Genomic DNA, 18,831 nt, shown 5'->3' on the forward strand with positions numbered 1-18,831 from the left:
TTGGAGTAGCAAAATCAACAGTCGGGTACATTCTGAGAAAAAAGGAATTGACTGGTGAGCTTGGGAACTCAAAAAGGCCTGGGCGTCCACGGATGACAACAGTGGTGGATGATCGCCGCATACTTTCTTTGGTGAAGAAGAACCAGTTCACAACATCAACTGAAGTCCAGAACACTCTCAGTGAAGTAGGTGTATCTGTCTCTAAAGCTGGTGTCACACATAACGACGACGACAACGACGTCGCTGCTACGTCACCATTTTCTGTGACGTTGCAGCGACGTCCCATCGCTGTCGCTGTGTGTGACATCCAGCAACGACCTGGCCCCTGCTGTGAGGTCGCCGGTCGTTGCTGAATGTCCAGCTTCATTTTTTGGTCGTCACTCTCCCGCTGTGACACACACATCGCTGTGTGTGACAGCGAGAGAGCGACGAAATGAAGCGATCAGGAGCTGGCACTGGCAGCTGCGGTAAGCTGTAACCAGCGTAAACATCGGGTAACCAAGGGAAGACCTTTCCCTAGTTACCCGATGTTTACGCTGGTTACCGGCCTCCGCTCTTGCTGCCAGTGCCGGCTCCTGCACTGTGACATGTGGCTGCAGTATGCATCGGGTAATTAACCCGAAGTATACTGTAGCAAGGAGAGCAAGGAGCCAGCGCTAAGCAGTGCGCGCGGCTCCTTGCTCTCTGCACTGTGACATGTAGCTGCAGCACACATCGGGTTAATTAACCCGATGTGTACTGTACCTAGGAGAGCAAGGAGCCAGCGCTAAGCGCGGCTCCCTGCTCTCTGCACATGCAGCACAGCGACGTTATGATCGCTGCTTCTGCTGTGTTTGACAGCTAAGCAGCGATCATAACAGCGACTTACAAGGTCGCTGTTACGTCACCGAAAATGGTGACGTAACAGCGACGTCGTTGTCGCTGTCGCTTAGTGTGACACCAGCTTTAGTCAACAGTAAAGAGAAGACTCCATGAAAGTAAATACAAAGGGTTCACATCTAGATGCAAACCATTCATCAATTCCAAAAATAGACAGGCCAGAGTTAAATTTGCTGAAAAACACCTCATGAAGCCAGCTCAGTTCTGGAAAAGTATTCTATGGACAGATGAGGCAAAGATCAACCTGTACCAGAATGATGGGAAGAAAAAAGTTTGGAGAAGAAAGGGAACGGCACATGATCCAAGGCACACCACATCCTCTGTAAAACATGGTGGAGGCAACCTGATGGCATGGGCATGCATGGCTTTCAATGGCACTGAGTCACTTGTGTTTATTGATGACATAACAGCAGACAAGAGTAGCCGGATGAATTCTGTAGTGTACCGGGATATACTTTCAGCCCAGATTCAGCCAAATGCCGCAAAGTTGATCGGACGGCGCTTCATAGTACAGATGGACAATGACCCCAAGCATACAGCCAAAGCTACCCAGGAGTTCATGAGTGCAAAAAAGTGGAACATTCTGCAATGGCCAAGTCAATCACCAGATCTTAACCCAATTGAGCATGCATTTCACTTGCTCAAATCCAGACTTAAGACGGAAAGACCCACAAACAAGCAAGACCTGAAGGCTGCGGCTGTAAAGGCCTGGCAAAGCATTAAGAAGGAGGAAACCCAGCGTTTATTGATGTCCATGGGTTCCAGACTTAAGGCAGCGATTGCCTCCAAAGGATTCACAACAAAATATTGAAAATAAAAATATTTTTTTTGGGTTTGGTTTATTTGTCCAATTACTTTTGACCTCCTAAAATGTGGAGTGTTTGTAAAGAAATGTGTACAATTCCTACAATTTCTATCAGATATTTTTGTTCAAACCTTCAAATTAAACGTTACAATCTGCACTTGAATTCTGTTGTAGAGGTTTCATTTCAAATCCAATGTGGTGGCATGCAGAGCCCAACTCGCGAAAATTGTGTCACTGTCCAAATATTTCTGGACCTAACTGTACACATTATATATATATATATATATATATATATATATATATATATATATATATATATATATATATATATATATATATATATATATATATATATATATATATATATATATTTTATATATATTTTACACACACACATATATACATATATATTACATACACATAATTATATATATATATATATGTGTATGTAATATATATGTATATATGTGTGTAAAATATATATATATATATATATATATATATATATATATATATATATATATATATATATACATATACATATATATATATATATATATACATATACATACACACACACACACACACACACACACACACACACACACACACACATACACATACACATACACACACACACACACACATATATACACATACATACGTGCTCCATACCCCATGCTGCGCACTCCCCATCGTGCTCCATCCCCCATGCTGCGCACTCCCCATCGTGCTCCATCCCCCATACTATAATAGTTCTCCTATTATACGCAGAGAGGAGTATAATAGGAGGACTATAAAAGGAGGAGTAGTCCTGGGGGGAGAGGAGTATAATGCCGGCTCCCTGCACATGTGTACTGGGAGCCGGTGTACGCTGGTAACTATGATACACATTAAGGTCCCTTAGTTACCCGATGTGTATAATTGTTACCAGCGTTCACCGGCTCCATCACGATCCCAGCAGCGTTCATATATATATGAACGCATGGGGGATGGAGCACGATGGGGAGGGGGGGGGGGGGGAGCGCAGCATGGGGGATGGAGCACGATGGGGGGGTGCACACCTCCCCCACTGCACAACACCACACACACACACTGGGAACCACAAACACCGCCCTACACAGACACCCACCACACAAACAGCGCGGCACACACAAATATACGCACATGCCGCACAACACACACATTGCACAAAACATACCTCCCACCAAAACACACACACCCCGAACATGTACAGCGCCCTACACAAACACTTGGTAACTACACACAACATCTATATCTATATCTCTATATATCTATATCTATATCTACACATACATAATATACATACATATATACATACATATACACATACGTACACATACATACATTCATATACACATATATATTCATATACAGTGCCTACAAGTAGTATTCAACCCCCTGCAGATTTAGCAAGTTTGATAAGATGCAAATAAGTTAGAGCCTGCAAACTTCAAACAAGAGCAGGATTTATTAAAAGATGCATAAATCTTACAAACCAACAAGTTATGTTGCTCAGTTAAATTTTAATACATTTTCAACATAAAAGTGTGGGTCAATTATTATTCAACCCCTAGGTTTAATATTTTGTGGAATAACCCTTGTTTGCAATTACAGCTAATAATCATCTTTTATAAGACCTGATCAGGCCGGCACAGGTCTCGGGAGTCATCTTGGCCCACTCCTCCATGCAGATCTTCTCCCAAGTTATCTAGGTTCTTTGGGTGTCTCATGTGGACTTTAATCTTGAGCTCCTTCCACAAGTTTTCAATTGGGTTAAGGTCAGGAGACTGACTAGGCCACTGCAACACCTTGATTTTTTCCCTCTTGAACCAGGCCTTGGTTTTCTTGGCTGTGTGCTTTGGGTCGTTGTCTTATTGGAAGATGAAATGATGACCCATCTTAAGATCCTTGATGGAGGAGCGGAGGTTCTTGGCCAAAATCTCCAGGTAGGCCGTGCTATCCATCTTCCCATGGATGCGGACCAGATGGCCAGGCCCCTTGGCTGAGAAACAGCCCCACAGCATGATGCTGCCACCACCATGCTTGACTGTAGGGATGGTATTCTTGGGGTCGTATGCAGTGCCATCCAGTCTCCAAACGTCACGTGTGTGGTTGGTACCAAAGATCTCGATCTTGGTCTCATCAGACCAGAGAACCTTGAACCAGTCTGTCTCAGAGTCCTCCAAGTGATCATGAGCAAACTGTAGACGAGCCTTGACATGACGCTTTGAAAGTAAAGGTACCTTACGGGCTCGTCTGGAACGGAGACCATTGCGGTGGAGTACGTTACTTATGGTATTGACTGAAACCAATGTCCCCACTGCCATGAGATCTTCCCGGAGCTCCTTCCTTGTTGTCCTTGGGTTAGCCTTGACTCTTCGGACAAGCCTGGTCTCGGCACGGGTGGAAACTTTCAAAGGCTGTCCAGGCCGTGGAAGGCTAACAGTAGTTCCATAAGATGCTCCCAACAGTAGAGACAGGTAGGCCCAACTCCTTGGAAAGGGTTTTGTACCCTTGCCAGCCTTGTGACCCTCCACGATCTTGTCTCTGATGGCCTTGGAATGCTCCTTTGTCTTTCCCATGTTGACCAAGTATGAGTGCTGTTCACAAGTTTGGGGAGAGTCTTAATTAGTCAGAAAAGGCTGGAAAAAAAAAGAGAATTTTGTTTACTTACCGTAAATTCTTTTTCTTATAGTTCCGACATGGGAGACCCAGACCATGGGTGTATAGCTTCTGCCTCCGGAGGACACACAAAGTACTACACTAAAAAGTGTAGCTCCTCCCTCCTAGCATATACACCCCCCTGGATAACCAAATATAGCCAGTTTAGTGCAAAAGCTGAAGGAGGACATCCACCCACAAGTAGAGATAGAGCAAAACCCGGAACAACCGGAACCTCTGTCTACAACAACAGCCGGTGAAAACACACGGAACAAGAAAACTGCCAACAGGCAACAGGGAGGGTGCTGGGTCTCCCATGTCGGAACTATAAGAAAAAGAATTTACGGTAAGTAAACAAAATTCTCTTTTTCTTCATCGTTCCTTATGGGAGATCCAGACCACGGGACGTCTCAAAGCAATCCATGGGTGGGAATAAACAGAAAACTGAGAAGTAGGCAAAACCTAACTTCACAAATGGGCGACAGCCGCCTGAAGGATGCGTCTGCCCAAGCTCGCATCTGTCGAAGCATGAGTATGCACTTGGTAGTGCTTCGAAAAGGTATGCAGACTGGACCAAGTGGCAGCCTGACAGACCTGCTGAGCCGTAGCCTGGTGCCTGAAAGCCCAAGAGGCACCGACAGCTCTGGTCGAGTGTGCCTTGATCCCCGGCGGGGGAGGCACTTGAGTACACTGGTAGGCATCGGAAATGGCCGACCTAATCCAGCGAGCTAGGGTCGGCTTAGAAGCCGAGAGGACCTTACGCTGACCAGTGATCAGCACAAAGAGAGAGGTGCACCGCCTAAGAGCAGCGGTGCGAGACACAGATCCGGAGCGCCCGCACCAGATCCAGAGTATGCAACGCTTTTTCAAAAGCAATGAACAGGAGCCGGACAAAAGGAAGGCAGGGAAATATCCTGGTTAAGGTGGAAAGGAGATACCACCTTAGGAAGAAAGTCCGGAGACGGACGAAGAACCACCTTGTCTTGGTGAAAAACCAAAAAAGGTGACTCCGAGGAGAGCGCAGCCAAATCAGAGACTCTCCTGAGGGAAGTTATGGCCACTAGAAGACCACTTTCTGTGAAAGACGAGACAAAGAAACCTCCCTAAGTGGCTCAAAAGGGGGTTTCTGCAAGGCCGTGAGGACCAGATTAAGGTCCCAGGGATCCAGAGGCCGCCGGTAAGGCGGAATGATGTGAGATGCACCCTGCATGAAGGTGCGCACCTGATCCAGCCGGGCGATACGCCGCTGGAACAACACTGACAGAGCCGAGACCTGTCCCTTGAGGGAATTAAGGGATAGTCCTAGCTGCAGACCAGACTGCAGGAAGGACAGAAGGGTCGGCAGGGAAAAAGGCCAAGGGGCATGGCCGGAAGAACGACACCAGGACAGGAAAATTCTCCAAGTTCTGTGGTAAATTTTGGCCGAGGAAGACTTTCGAGCCTGAGTCATAGTGGAGATGACTTCGGGAGGAATGCCGGAAGCAGTCAGGATCCAGGACTCAAGAACCACGCCGTCAATTTGAGAGCCGCAGAATTCTGGCGGAAAAACAGACCTTGTGAGAGAAGGTCTGGGCGGTCCGGGAGATGCCACGGCACCTCTACGGACAGACGGAGCAGGTCTGGGTACCAAGCTCGCCTGGGCCAGTCCGGAGCAATGAGTATGACCAGACGGCCCTCCATTCTGATCTTGCGCAGGACTCTGGGCAAGAGCGCTAGAGGGGGAAACACGTAAGACAGACGGAACTGGGACCAATCCTGAACCAGCGCGTCCGCTGCAAAGGCCTGAGGATCGTGGGAGCGAGCCACGTAAACCGGGACCTTGTTGTTGTGCCGGGATGCCATTAGATCCACTTCCGGAGTGCCCCACTTGCGGCAGATCGACCGGAACACTGCCGGATGCAGAGCCCACTCGCCGTTGTCCACGGTTTGACGGCTGAGATAATCTGCCTCCCAGTTTTCTACGCCTGGGATGTGGACTGCGGATATGGTGGACTTTGAGTCCTCCGTCCACTGAAGGATGCGTTGAACCTCCAACATTGCCAGGCGGCTGCGAGTCCCGCCCTGGTGATTGATATAGGCAACTGCTGTCGCGTTGTCCGACTGGACTCGAATGTGCTTGCCCGCCAACAGGTGGTGAAAGGCTACGAGAGCTAAGAGCACAGCTCTGATTTCCAGCACATTGATCGAGAGGGCTGATTCGGACGGAGTCCAAGTGCCCTGTGCTCGGTGGTGGAGAAATACTGCTCCCCAGCCGGATAGACTGGCATCCGTGGTGAGGATCACCCAGGACGGGGCCAGGAAGGAGCGTCCCTGAGACAGAGAGAGGGGTCGAAGCAGGTAAGGAATCACTGCCAACACCTGGAGGTGCAGAACCGCAACCACTGCTGCCATGACCTTGGTAAATACTCGAGGGGCCGTGGCTAACCCGAAGGGGAGAGCCACGAATTGGAAATGTTCCTCTCCGATTGCAAAACGTAGCCAACGCTGGTGTGAAACTGCAATTGGCACATGCAGATAGGCATCTCTGATGTCGACGGATGCCAGGAAATTTCCTTGGGTCATTGAGGCAATGACTGATCGCAGAGACTCCATGCGAAAGTGCCGCACCTGAACATGCTTGTTGAGAAGCTTGAGATCCAGGATGGGCCGGAAGGAACCGTCCTTTTTGGGGACTAGGAAGAGATTTGAGTAAAAACCTATGAACCGTTCCCTGGCGAGAACCGGTACAATCACTCCGCTGGCCTGCAAGGATGCCACGGCCTGAGAGAAGGCGGCGGCCTTGGAGCAGGGGGGAGTTGACAGAAAAAAATCTGTTTGGCGGGCTGGAAGAGAACTCTATCCTGTAGCCGTGGGAGATGATATCCCGCACCCACTGATCGGAGACGTGTTGAAACCACACGTCGCCAAAGTGGGAGAGCCTGCCACCGACCAAGGACGTTGCTGGCTCGGCCAGATAGTCAAGAGGAGGCTGCCTTAGTGGCAGCAGCTCCTGCGGACGCGGCTTCTTGCGCCAGGTGGGCTTCTGGTCCTTGGCTGAGTGGACGAGGCCGAGGGCTTAGAGGACGACCAGTTAGAGGAACGAAAGGAACGAAACCTCGACTGGTTCCTGCCCTGGACAGGTTTCCTGGTTTTAGTCTGTGGCAAGGAAGTACTCTTCCCGCCAGTAGCCTCCTTAATTATTTCATCCAGTTGTTCACCGAACAGCCTGGACCCAGCAAATGGGAGCCCAGCAAGGTACTTCTTTGAGGAAGCATCTGCCTTCCACTGTCGAAGCCACAAGATCCTGCGGATAGCGAGGGAATTAACGGAGGCCACCGCAGTGCGGTGAGAGGCCTCCAGCATGGCAGACATGGCGTAGGCTGAAAAGGCTGAAGCCTGGGAAGTTAAGGCAACCAATTCAGGCATAGAGTCCCTAGTGAGGGAATGCATCTCCTCTAGGGAAGCAGAGATGGCTTTGAGAGCCCACACTGCTGCAAAGGATGGGGAGAACGAGGCCCCTGCCGCCTCATAGACAGACTTGGCCAGGAGGTCAACCTGGCGGTCAGTGGGATCCTTAAGTGAGGTGCCATCAGCCGCAGATACAACTGTCCGGGCTGAGAGTCTAGACACCGGAGGGTCTACCTTTGGTGAGTGAGCCCACTCCTTGACCACCTCTGGTGGAAAAGGATAACGGTCATCAGAACCACGCTTTGGGAAGCGTTTGTCAGGACAGGCTCTGGGCTTGGACACAGTGGCTTGAAAACTGGAGTGGTTAAAGAACACACTCCTTGTTCTCTTAGGCAAGGTAAACTGGTGCTTTTCTGCCAGAGAGGGTTGCTCCTCTGATACTGGCGGATTGAGGTCCAGTACAGAATTAATGGACGCAATCAAATCACTCACATCTGCATCACCCTCGGTCAGATCAATGGGGCACATGGAGGTTGCGTCCGAGCCCCCAGTAAAGATATCCTCCTCGTCCTGCGGGTCGGCTCGTGAATCGGAGCCGCGGGACGAGGAAGGAGAGGGATCCCTGCGTCTCCTCTTAGGAGGACGGGGTCTGGGAGCAGATGAAGAATCCTCTGTGAGCTCTGCAGAGCGAGCCGAAGCAGCAGAGGCGCCCTGAGAAGGGGGCTGATGCAAGGTTAGCAGAGTCCGGGACAGCTGTCCCATGGAGTCGGCGAAGGACTTCGAAAACAATTCTACCCAAGCCGGGGGTTCAGCCACCGGGGCCGGAGCAGCCGGAGGGACCACTGGGGAGACTCCAGGCTGAGGCACCACCATGTTAGAGCAGGCATCACAATGAGGATATGTGCTCGGTTCAGGCAGTACGAGCTTACATGCAGTGCATATTGAGTATAGCCTTGCAGCCTTGCTCCTAGTGTGAGACATGCTGCTGAGGTGGAGGCTCTGCAGTAAAGAATACACTCCTTCAGAATGACCCCCAGAGAGTGTATAAGAAAGTCCACAAACCAGGTTGTGGCTTACAGACCGTTTTGTGTGCCCTCCGGATTCCACAGCTCGGACCCCCAGACAGGTTGCAGAGATGCAGCAGCCAGTGCCGATCAGTGTGAGAACGCTGATAAAATGGCGCCGGAGTGAGGAGGGGGGGCGGGGCCTAGTCCAAGAGCGGGAACCGGAGGGCCAAGGGGATATACAGGGGAGGGGAACCTCTCCTCAGAGAGGAGTGTCCTCCCCTGTGCTGAACGGCCGGTGGGTGGCGCCGCACTGTCCCTCTGCATGACTGACATGCAGGGGCAGTGAAAACGAAACTAGGCCGCAGCCGAAGCCGGGGCCTAAATTTTACAATGCGGCCGGCGCTCAGGCACCCTCGGCGCGGTTCTCTGGTGAAAACCGGAGAACCGGCCGGAAATGTCACAAAGGTTACAAAACACACTCTCCCCAACATTAAAGTACAAGGGACCCCCCTGACAATAACGTCTCAATACTTAGCTTGTGAGACGCAGGGCCAGGTCCCTGAGGGATGAGTGCTCCGTCCGGCAGGGTCCTGAAAGGGCTGCGGATGGAGACCGGTCTCCTGCAAAGCAGTGAGAACCGTGCTGGCTCCCACTTCAAGCCAGAGCCCGAGGGATGGTGAAGGAGCGTGGCATATAAGGCTCCAGCCTTGAAATCAACCTTAACAACACCGCCGACACAGTGGGGTGAGAAGGGACATGCCGGGAGTCCAGGCTTGGACCCGCTTTTCTTCAAACTCTTTAAAATGAAAATCAGATGAGAATGCATGAATGTGGATGTGTGCCTCCTGAACACAAAGCATTGAACTGGCTATATTTGGTTATCCAGGGGGGTGTATATGCTAGGAGGGAGGAGCTACACTTTTTAGTGTAGTACTTTGTGTGTCCTCCGGAGGCAGAAGCTATACACCCATGGTCTGGGTCTCCCATAAGGAACGATGAAGAAAGAATTAATCCAAACATGTGAAGCTCATTGTTCTTTGTGCCTGAAATACTTCTTAATACTTTAGGGCAGGGGTCGGGAACCTATGGCTCGCGAGCCAGATATGGCTCTTTTGATGGCCGTATCTGGCTCGCAGACAGGGCTCCTACCTGTCTATGGGAAGGATCAGGGCCGGCGCCAGCACCCGGCTACTCAGGGTGCCCCGGTGGCCGCGCTGTCACCGCCCCCCGCCGAGGATCGAGCTTTCAATTGCATCGGCATCGCAGGTGCCGATACAATTGAGAGCAATGATGAGAGAGTGAGCGGCGCGCTCTCTCTCTTATCATTCTCCCTGCTGTGACTGTCGGCGTTCTTCTGACAGCTCTGCAGCGAGCGCGGTGACGTCATCACTGCGCGCCTGCTGAGAGGTCAGCGAGCGACAGCAATGGACGATGCGCCGAGGAGACCGGATCAGCGGGGGAACGAGAAGTGAGCCGCCCCTCTACTGACACTGGGCTCCCCTGACTCACAGGCCGGCCACTACACAGCGGCACTAGTACACATAGGGGCCCGGCAGCCGCTCTGCGTCTATGTGTAGTGCTGCTGTGTAGTGGCCGAACTGTGAGTCAGGGGAGCCCAGTGTCAGTAGAGGGGCCCCTGACCTGGAGAGGCCACCAGCCATGTCTGTCGCTGCAGGAGTGCTAGTCCTGACCTGCACAGCAGACGGAATCTCCATCCTGCAGGACCTGCGATGATGTCACGCCCATGTGACTGTGTGGGAGGAGACACAGGATGCCGGGCAGAAAGCAAGAGAACTGAATCCTGAAGGAGATTTGGACACATGACTGGTAATAAGAAAAGAGGGGACATGAGGGTGAGGGGGGCTGCAGGGTGAGGGGCATATGAGGGCTGCAGACTGTGACAGAAGCATGTGAAGGGGTGCAGAGTGTTTGAGAGGGGTAAGTTGGGGTACAGGCAGGGTGAGATATGTGAGCAGGGTGTGTGAGATATGGGGGTGTATTGTGTGTGATATGGGGGGTGCAGGCTGTATGGGAAGCAGGGTATGTGACATATGGGGGTGTAGTGTGTGAGATCTGGGGGGTGCAGGCTGTATGGGAAGCAGTGTGTGTGTGTGTGTGTGGGATATGGGGGGTGCAGGCCGTATGGGGAGCAGTGTGTGTGTGTGTGTGTCATATGGGGGGTGCAGGCTGTATGGGAAGCAGGGTGTGAGAGATATGGGGGTGTAGGCTGTATGGGAAGCAGGGTGTGTGAGATATGGGGGTGTAGTGTGTGTGATATGGGGGTGCAGGCTGTATGGGGAGCAGGGTATGCGACATATGGGGGTGTAGTGTGTGGGATATGGGGGGTGCAGGCTGTATGGGGAGCAGTGTGTGTGTGTGATATGGGGGGTGCAGGCTGTATGGGGAGCAGTGTGTGTGTGATATGGGGGGGTGCAGGCTGTATGGGAAGCAGGGTGTCTGGGCCACTGACAGATACAATTGCTCCAGCGGTCACTTAGTACACAAAGGAGTGTTCCTCTCTGCTGCACTAAGCCACCGCTGGACCTAAACAATAATTCGCTGTAAAATAATAAAATAGATAATTGACATAACTGACAATGCGTTGTGTGACATGTCCAATATTCCAGCTTCTTTCTTCTGCGAATGCCTCAAAGCTGGCATTCTCTCAACATCAGGTGGGAAGAATGCCAGCTTCCAGTCATGCGCAGGAAAAAGAAGAAGCCAGACTGCTGGACTGATGTCATGCATCGCAAGTTCACAATGTAAGTTATTTATTTGATTTTTTTACTGCTAATTACCATTGTTTCAGTCCAGTTGTGGCTTTATACAGCAGGGAGGAGCATTCCTTGCTGTACTAAGTGAACATTGGAGCGATTGATCTGTCAATGGCCCTTTAAACATATTGTACGGCTCTCGCGGAATTATATTTCAAAATATGTGGCGTTTACGGCTCTTAGCCAAAAAGGTTCCTGACCCCTGCTTTAGGGGAACTAAACAGAATTCTGGTGGTTTGAGGGGTTGAATAATAAAATGACCCTCTGAATAAACTTTTCACAATTTAAAAAAAAAAAAAATAAAAAAAGAAAATCACATTCTTTTTTGCTGCAGTGCATTTCACACTTCCAGGCTGATCTACAGTCCAAATGTCACAATGCCAAGTTAATTCCGAATGTGTAAACCTGCTAAATCTGCAGGGGGTTGAATACTACTTGTAGGCACGGGATAATATATAAAATATATTATATATTATATATATATCCGGGATTGGCATCTGCACCGTTGCAGCTACAGCCAACAAATTTTGCACACTCACACTTCTGCACCCCGAGAGCGTCATAGACTATGTTTTGAGGGGAAATTTTAACCCCGCTCTTTAAAGTTATTCACCAAAAAACCTGCCTCCATTAAAGCTAATGGAGCTGGGAGCCACAGTGCAGCCAGAACTTCAGAAGAATGGGCGTGGCTGCGCCCATATATGGAATGTTGGCGTGTCACAATGCAGCCAGGGAAAGAGACAGACAGATATACACATATTAGAGATATAGAGATATATATATATATATATATATATATATATATATATATATATATATATATATATATATATATATATATATATATATATATATTATGAGCTTGTAACCTGTGAAATCGTAATGACCTGGAAAATCATATTGCCAGATCAATTTTAGTGTACAGTGCACATGGTAAATAGGAGAACAAAAACTAAAAAACACATTGTGGAATTGCACTTTTTTGCAATTTCAAACGCACTTGGGACTTATTCCCCCACTTTCCAGTGCATCACATTATCACCTGATTTGGGTCATTGAAAAGTTCAGCTTAGCCCACACAAACCAATGTGGACTATACGGCTATGAGGACCTGACAAAAAAAAAGCTATAGCGCTTGGAAGAATAGAAGGAAAAAAAAAAAAAAATTGCCAGATTGTGAAGGGGTTAAAGGATGTAGAAATTAACCTGAAAGTAAATCAGCACACACTGATTGGTGCCATCAGCACTAATATCTACTGACATGTTCCGTGGTCCTAGTGTAGGGACATTTGAGGTAAACAGGGTTTCCACACGAGGAAACAAAGAAGAAATGAAGCATAATCACAGTGATGATGCAGTGGGATCGCACAGGGAATACACGATTACTGGAAACACATCTAAGGCTGCTTTCACACTTGCGTTCAGCGCAATCCGCCGCTATGGACAATAGCGCAGTCCGTTAACACCTTGCGCTATTCTCCATAGACTTGTATTGACGACGCACTGTAACGCAAGTGCCTACGTTGCATCCGCTGGACGACGTTGAGTCATTATTTTGACACTGTGTGGGGATGAGGGAACGCTACCATGTAGCGGTTTTTGGGTCGTTAGACAATCATTAGACACCTTGGCGGATTCTATGGTGGCGGATTTCGCCGCAGTGAGCTAAGTGGGGGAATCCGCTGCCGGATTCAGTCACGTTCTACTGAGCATACTCAGCATGTCCAGCAGAAACATCTAAATCATTTAAAATCACTCCTGGTCTCTGTTGGTCGGTCTCTCACCCCCTCTCTCATACTCACCGATCACTGGCGCGGCACTGCACAGCTGTAACACTGCTCTGGTGGCTTCTCCTGCTTTTAAAAATGCCGGCCGCTCATTATTCCAACTAATATTCCCTGATCCCCCCGCCCACCGGCGCCTATAATTGGTTGCTGTCAGACCCGCACCCATGCTGAGTGACAGCTGTCTCACTGCAACCAATCACAGCCGTCGGTGGGCGGGTCTATGTAGTGTGGTACAATAAATAAATTTAAAAAAAAAAAAAAAAAAACGGAGTGCGGTCCCCCCAATTTTGATACCTGCCAGGGTAAAGCCACACGGCTGAAGGCTGCTATTCTCAGGATGCCTAAAAATATGAACCAGCATCTATTAGATGCGACAGTCCCAGGACTCTACCCGGCTCATCCTGAATTGCCCTGGTACGGTGGCAATCGGGGTAGTAAGGAGTTAGTGGCAGCAGCCCTAGGTTGATCATGACAGGCGTCTATGAGACCCCCCCAGGATTAACCTGTAAGTGAAAGTAAATAAACACAAACACCCGAAAAAACACTATTTGGAAGACAAAAAAAAAAAACAAAAAAAAAACCTCACCACTTTATTAATCTCCACATACCCCTTCAAGGTCCGACGTAAGCCACACGAGGAACCGCGACGCATCCAGCTCTGCTACATGAAGCTGACAGGAGCAGCAGTAATACACCGCCGCTCTATCAGCTCCACGCAGCAGCTTGAGTGAGCTGCGAAATCAGCTTTGCCCTCATTCAGGGTACCCACGGCCACCACTTTCAGGTGGAGGACTTCAGCTGTGGCTGCGGGTCACCGGAGTGACGGCACCGCTGATCGCACGGCTCACTGTGGTCACTCAGGGGATTTGTGTGTCTCTCTCTCTCGGCAAAAAAATTACAAAAAAAAAAAAAAAACACTTTCACAGGGATCAGTTACCTTTATTAGCATACTATGTGCAACGTATCAGTCACATGCGTCACATGCGACGGATGCCTCACAACGCAAGTGTGTAAGCAGCCTAACAGGTTTAGTAGGGGTGAATTTCACGATCTTTCACCTTCTTTGCATAATCTGAGATTAAGCACATTGGGATGGCCTACCCATTGTAAAGGATCACCGCTTTATTCAGTACTCACCAGCATAATTATTGTCGCAATAAGTCTTGTTGGCTCAAACATCTTTTTAAGTTGCTTAAGTGGACCCATAAGAAAACATGTGCTGGAACAACAAAATAAAGTAGAATTAGAAACCACCCAAAATAGAAAATTTTAGTCCGACATTTTTTGGCACACTTCCTATAACTAGGGAAATGTAGTTGTTACAAATGCATTGCCTAGTACTTCTTTATGTTCAGAGCATGGGGAAGGAGAGAGGGGGAAGCTCACCAGGTTCTCTGCAAACCCCACTGATTCACGGACGTGGCTGGCCACCACATATAGACGAGTAAGGAAGGAAATACAGCATCAAGTTCTTCCTCAAAAGTGGTATCCAACTTTATTACAAAATCATGCGTACAAATTTTTTTTAAAACAAATGCATGATACAGGCCAACGCAGGGCCCACGCCTTACGCGTTTCGGATTGCTCTTTAGTCATAGGCATACAGAAATTAAACAAAATGAATGAAAATGAAAACAAAAAAAAAAAACCACATTTATAACACATCACATCCTGCACACATGAATGAATAATCAATTAATTGGTTGATTATAATACACACTTTTAACCCTTATATGTCAAAGTAGAAAGATTTCGCCAATGGACTTCTAGGAAAAACATAATTCACATACAGTGGAACCTTGGTTAACGAGAACAATCCGTTCTGGGAGTGTACTTGTTGACCAAGTTACTCGTTCAGCAAAGCAAGATTTCCCATAGGAAATCATTGCAATGCAGACAATTCGTTCCACAACTTGTTAAATGTCTCATCCTGATCCCTTATTGTGTCATTCCACACATGCACAAACACACACAAACACGTACAAACACACACAAGCACAAACACATGCAAACTCACACAAACACGCACATATTATCCTCACCTTACCTTCCGTTCCCTCGCTGGCCTCCTGGGACTTGCTGTTCTCCGGTACGGGCTGTGTATCGGAGTACCATAACGACGAGGGAGGAACATCCGCTGCCAGAGCGCTGATGTCAAAGGCAGGAGACGCTTTCCTCTGATTGGCCAGCGCGCTTGCCTTTGAGTAGCGTCTGACAGGGGAAGTTCCTGCTTCGTCGCTATGGTTGCCGATGCACAGCCTGGAGTGGAGCGGCGAACTACAGGACCCAGGAGGCCGGCGATGGAACTGAAGGTACACATATGCTCACCTTACCTTCCGTTCCATCGCTGGCTTCCTGGGTCTTGTAGTTCGCCACGAGGACGTCTCGATGTACCGGCGGTGGAATGGAAGGTAAGGGGAGTATAATACTGTATGTGTGTATGTGTGGACTGCAAGTGCGGGTCAGAGCACGGTGGATGTACGGAACTGGAAGTGTGTGCGGTGAGGATTTTGCTCGAACTGCAAAGCTTTTTCGTAAACAGAGTTACAAATTTACAGAAAGCTTTGCTTGTTAAGCGAAATTCTCGTTAAGTGGGTTACTCATTAAGCGAGGTTCCACTGTATGTATCAAATACAAATAGGTACATTGAATACATGAAAAACTAACTACTGTACATATGATTTTTCATGAAAAGGACCATGTTATATAAATCGTATATAATATCTAGCCCATGTATCTATGGACAAAACATCTTAATATGTGCAACAACATGGAAAAAGAGACCAAAAAGTGATCATGTATATATAATTATATGGCATTAGATGCTCCAACAAATTCAAACATACAAGTTAAATATCCAATCAAGTCTAAACCATGATAGTTTCCTCCTACATCGCAAAGAAAATAATTTTCATATTTCCAACACAGTCATATCAGGCTATAAATGTAAGCTAATATCCTAGTACCCCAACTATAGAACCCCGTATTAGTCCCATTAACTATCATAGCATGAGGGGAAAAAAAAAAAAAAAAATTTAGATTTTTTATTTTATTATTTCTTTGTTGAGGATTATTATAGGTATATCAATTATATCAAAAGAAATTGTAAACCACTCCGATAATTAAGGCCCACAGGGAACCGTGCATTTAAACCTAGGATCCAATATGCTTCCCTTTCATACACTAACCATTCAATTTCCTCCTTGATAGCATCCTAAGGCGGGCTTTACACGCTGCGACATCGCTAGCAATTGCTAGCGATGTCGAGCGCGATAGCACCCGCCCCCGTCGTATGTGCGATATCTGGTGCTTGCTGCCGTAGCAAACATTATCGCTACGGTAGCTTCACATGCACATACCTGGGCAGCGACGTCGCTGTGACCGCCGAACAATCCCTCCTTCAAGGGGGAGGTACGTTCGGAGTCACCGCGACGTCACTAAGCGGCCGGCCAATAGAAGCGGAGGGGCGAAGATGGGCGGGACATCACATCCCGCCCACCTCCTTCCTTACGCATTGGCGGTGGACGCAGGTAAGGAGATGTTGTCGTTCCTGCGGCTTCACACACAGCGATGTATGGTTCTGCAGGAACGACGAACAACATCGTATATGCAGCAGTAATGACATTATGGAAATGAACGAAGTGACACAGATCAGCGATTTTTTTACGCTTTTGCGCTCGTTCATCATCGCACCTAAGATTTACACATTGCGATGTCGCTACCGGCGCCGGATGTGCGTCACTAACGACGTGACCCCCGACGATATATCGGTAGCGATGTCGCAACGTGTAAAGCCCGCCTTAGACTTTTCTCCAGTCTGAATTGTGATTTTGGCTTAAAAATGGAAATCTCAGAGTTCTGGTCACATGACACTCACAACCAGCAACCAAGAAACCCACTGACTTAGCATTCACTAGGTTTACAAAAAGGCGCTTATACAATGGGTGAAATAAGTATTGGACACATCAATTTTGTAAGTAAATCTATTTCTAAAGGTGCTATTGACATTAATAGCTCACCTGTAGTGATGGGCGAACGAGAGCCATCCCACTGCAACAAGGTGTACCCAGTCAGGATGGTCATACTCTATATTAAAACCTTATCCGTCAGTGACATCAGTGTAAATAATGGCAGAGAAGGACAAAACCGAAAATACTGCTCTGGTTTTTTTCAGTTCTTTTTGTACTTTGTACAAAAGGAGACATGGTCACACCTTCTCCCAGCTAGATATTGCTTCTAAATAGCAAAAAATAGATGCGATTCTGCAACACCGCTGTACGACCTGTTTACAATCCTGGGGAGGAGTGCATTAGAAGCAGTATTCCCTTAGTAAGGCTCTGGTCCTGGATGTTCGCTGATGAAACAGGATAGCTGTAGGTATGTGGAACAATACAGAAGAAAGTCCAATGGACCCGTGGAAGCGTGTTTAACGCGAAACGGCAGTCGTCCGTAAGTGATCCTGAACCCGGTCCAGTCACTGCTTTTTTAAATATGCACTGGTTAATTCAATAAAAAAAAAGGAAAGTTTTTTTTTACCGGAGATTCGGTGTGCCACTGGACTTTCTTCTATATGGTTCCACATTGCTTCTAAAAAGCATTTACTAGAATGGGAGGCAGATATGCAGTATCCAGCCGCGACCACTATTAGAAGATTGAGTAGCTCCGGAACTGAGCATTTCTGGTTGCCTTCTGCCACTGCCTGGACCGAGAACAGCTAAAAATCGGTGGGGTTGCGCGGTTTTGGACCCCGGCCGATCAAACATGGATAGCAGAGATAAACCTGAAACCTGGCTCACTATCTGGTTGGGTGCTCTGGAGAAAACAAGCCACTAAAAATAGAAATATGGCTTCGGCACACCTTGAAGAAAATAAGGCAGAAAGTCTTGGGTGGTGCTGAATGAGTTTTTATTGAATACAAAAAAAAAAAAAAAAAAGGTAAAAAGTCTGTCCCCACGTTTTGGTCCAATTAGGACCTTTCTCAAGGGTTCTATCAGACTAAAACATTAGGAATCAGTAATCAAATTGCACCAAAGGCGGAACCGCATGGGGTCATCATAAACATGAAGATGCTAGTTTTAGGTACTGTGTCCGGGTGGGAGCGTCCTGCCTTATTTTCTTCAAGGTGTGCCGGATCAAACATTGATGACCTATCCTAAAGATAGGCGATCAATGTATAAGTAGTGGAAAACCCCTTTAAAGATTCAAAGATGGAAGCTGCTCCCTGTGCTTTTGCCCCACCCTTGGTTAAGTGCCTAACTAAGTGTTTCCCCGAGGTTTCAAAGATGGCCCCTACTCCTTGTGCTGCCCTGTCTATTATGCGTTGGCTGCATCCGCCTAGATTCCAAGATAAAACCAGCTAAAAAGGTGCTGGCTCCACTCCTCTGCTAAGTGTTGTTGTACCTCAACATAGAATGCAGACAGTATATATAGTAAAGGGGTGGTGCCAGTACAGGAGGAAATTGCCATCTTCGATTTTGAGCTTCGGCACACATTTCCACACTGCTAGT

The 18,831-nt window shown here is 48.0% G+C and overlaps 1 protein-coding gene across 4 annotated transcripts in view; it reads right to left on the reverse strand.

Moving 5' to 3' along the window:
- SFT2D1 (SFT2 domain containing 1) overlaps window positions 1–18,831 on the reverse strand; it is a 249,606-nt gene that overhangs the window by 129,347 nt on the left and 101,428 nt on the right. For all 4 annotated transcript variants that reach the window (XR_012751622.1, XM_075339762.1, XM_075339761.1 and 1 more), the window contains exon 4: window positions 14,462–14,543. Coding sequence is in view for 3 of the 4 variants with exons in the window: in XM_075339762.1 (XP_075195877.1) it covers window positions 14,462–14,543 (82 nt within the window). In the remaining variant the exon portion in view is untranslated. The remainder of the gene's footprint in view (window positions 1–14,461; window positions 14,544–18,831) is intronic.

The sequence above is a fragment of the Anomaloglossus baeobatrachus genome, chromosome 3 (assembly GCF_048569485.1).
Source record: "Anomaloglossus baeobatrachus isolate aAnoBae1 chromosome 3, aAnoBae1.hap1, whole genome shotgun sequence".
NCBI lineage: Eukaryota > Metazoa > Chordata > Amphibia > Anura > Aromobatidae > Anomaloglossus > Anomaloglossus baeobatrachus.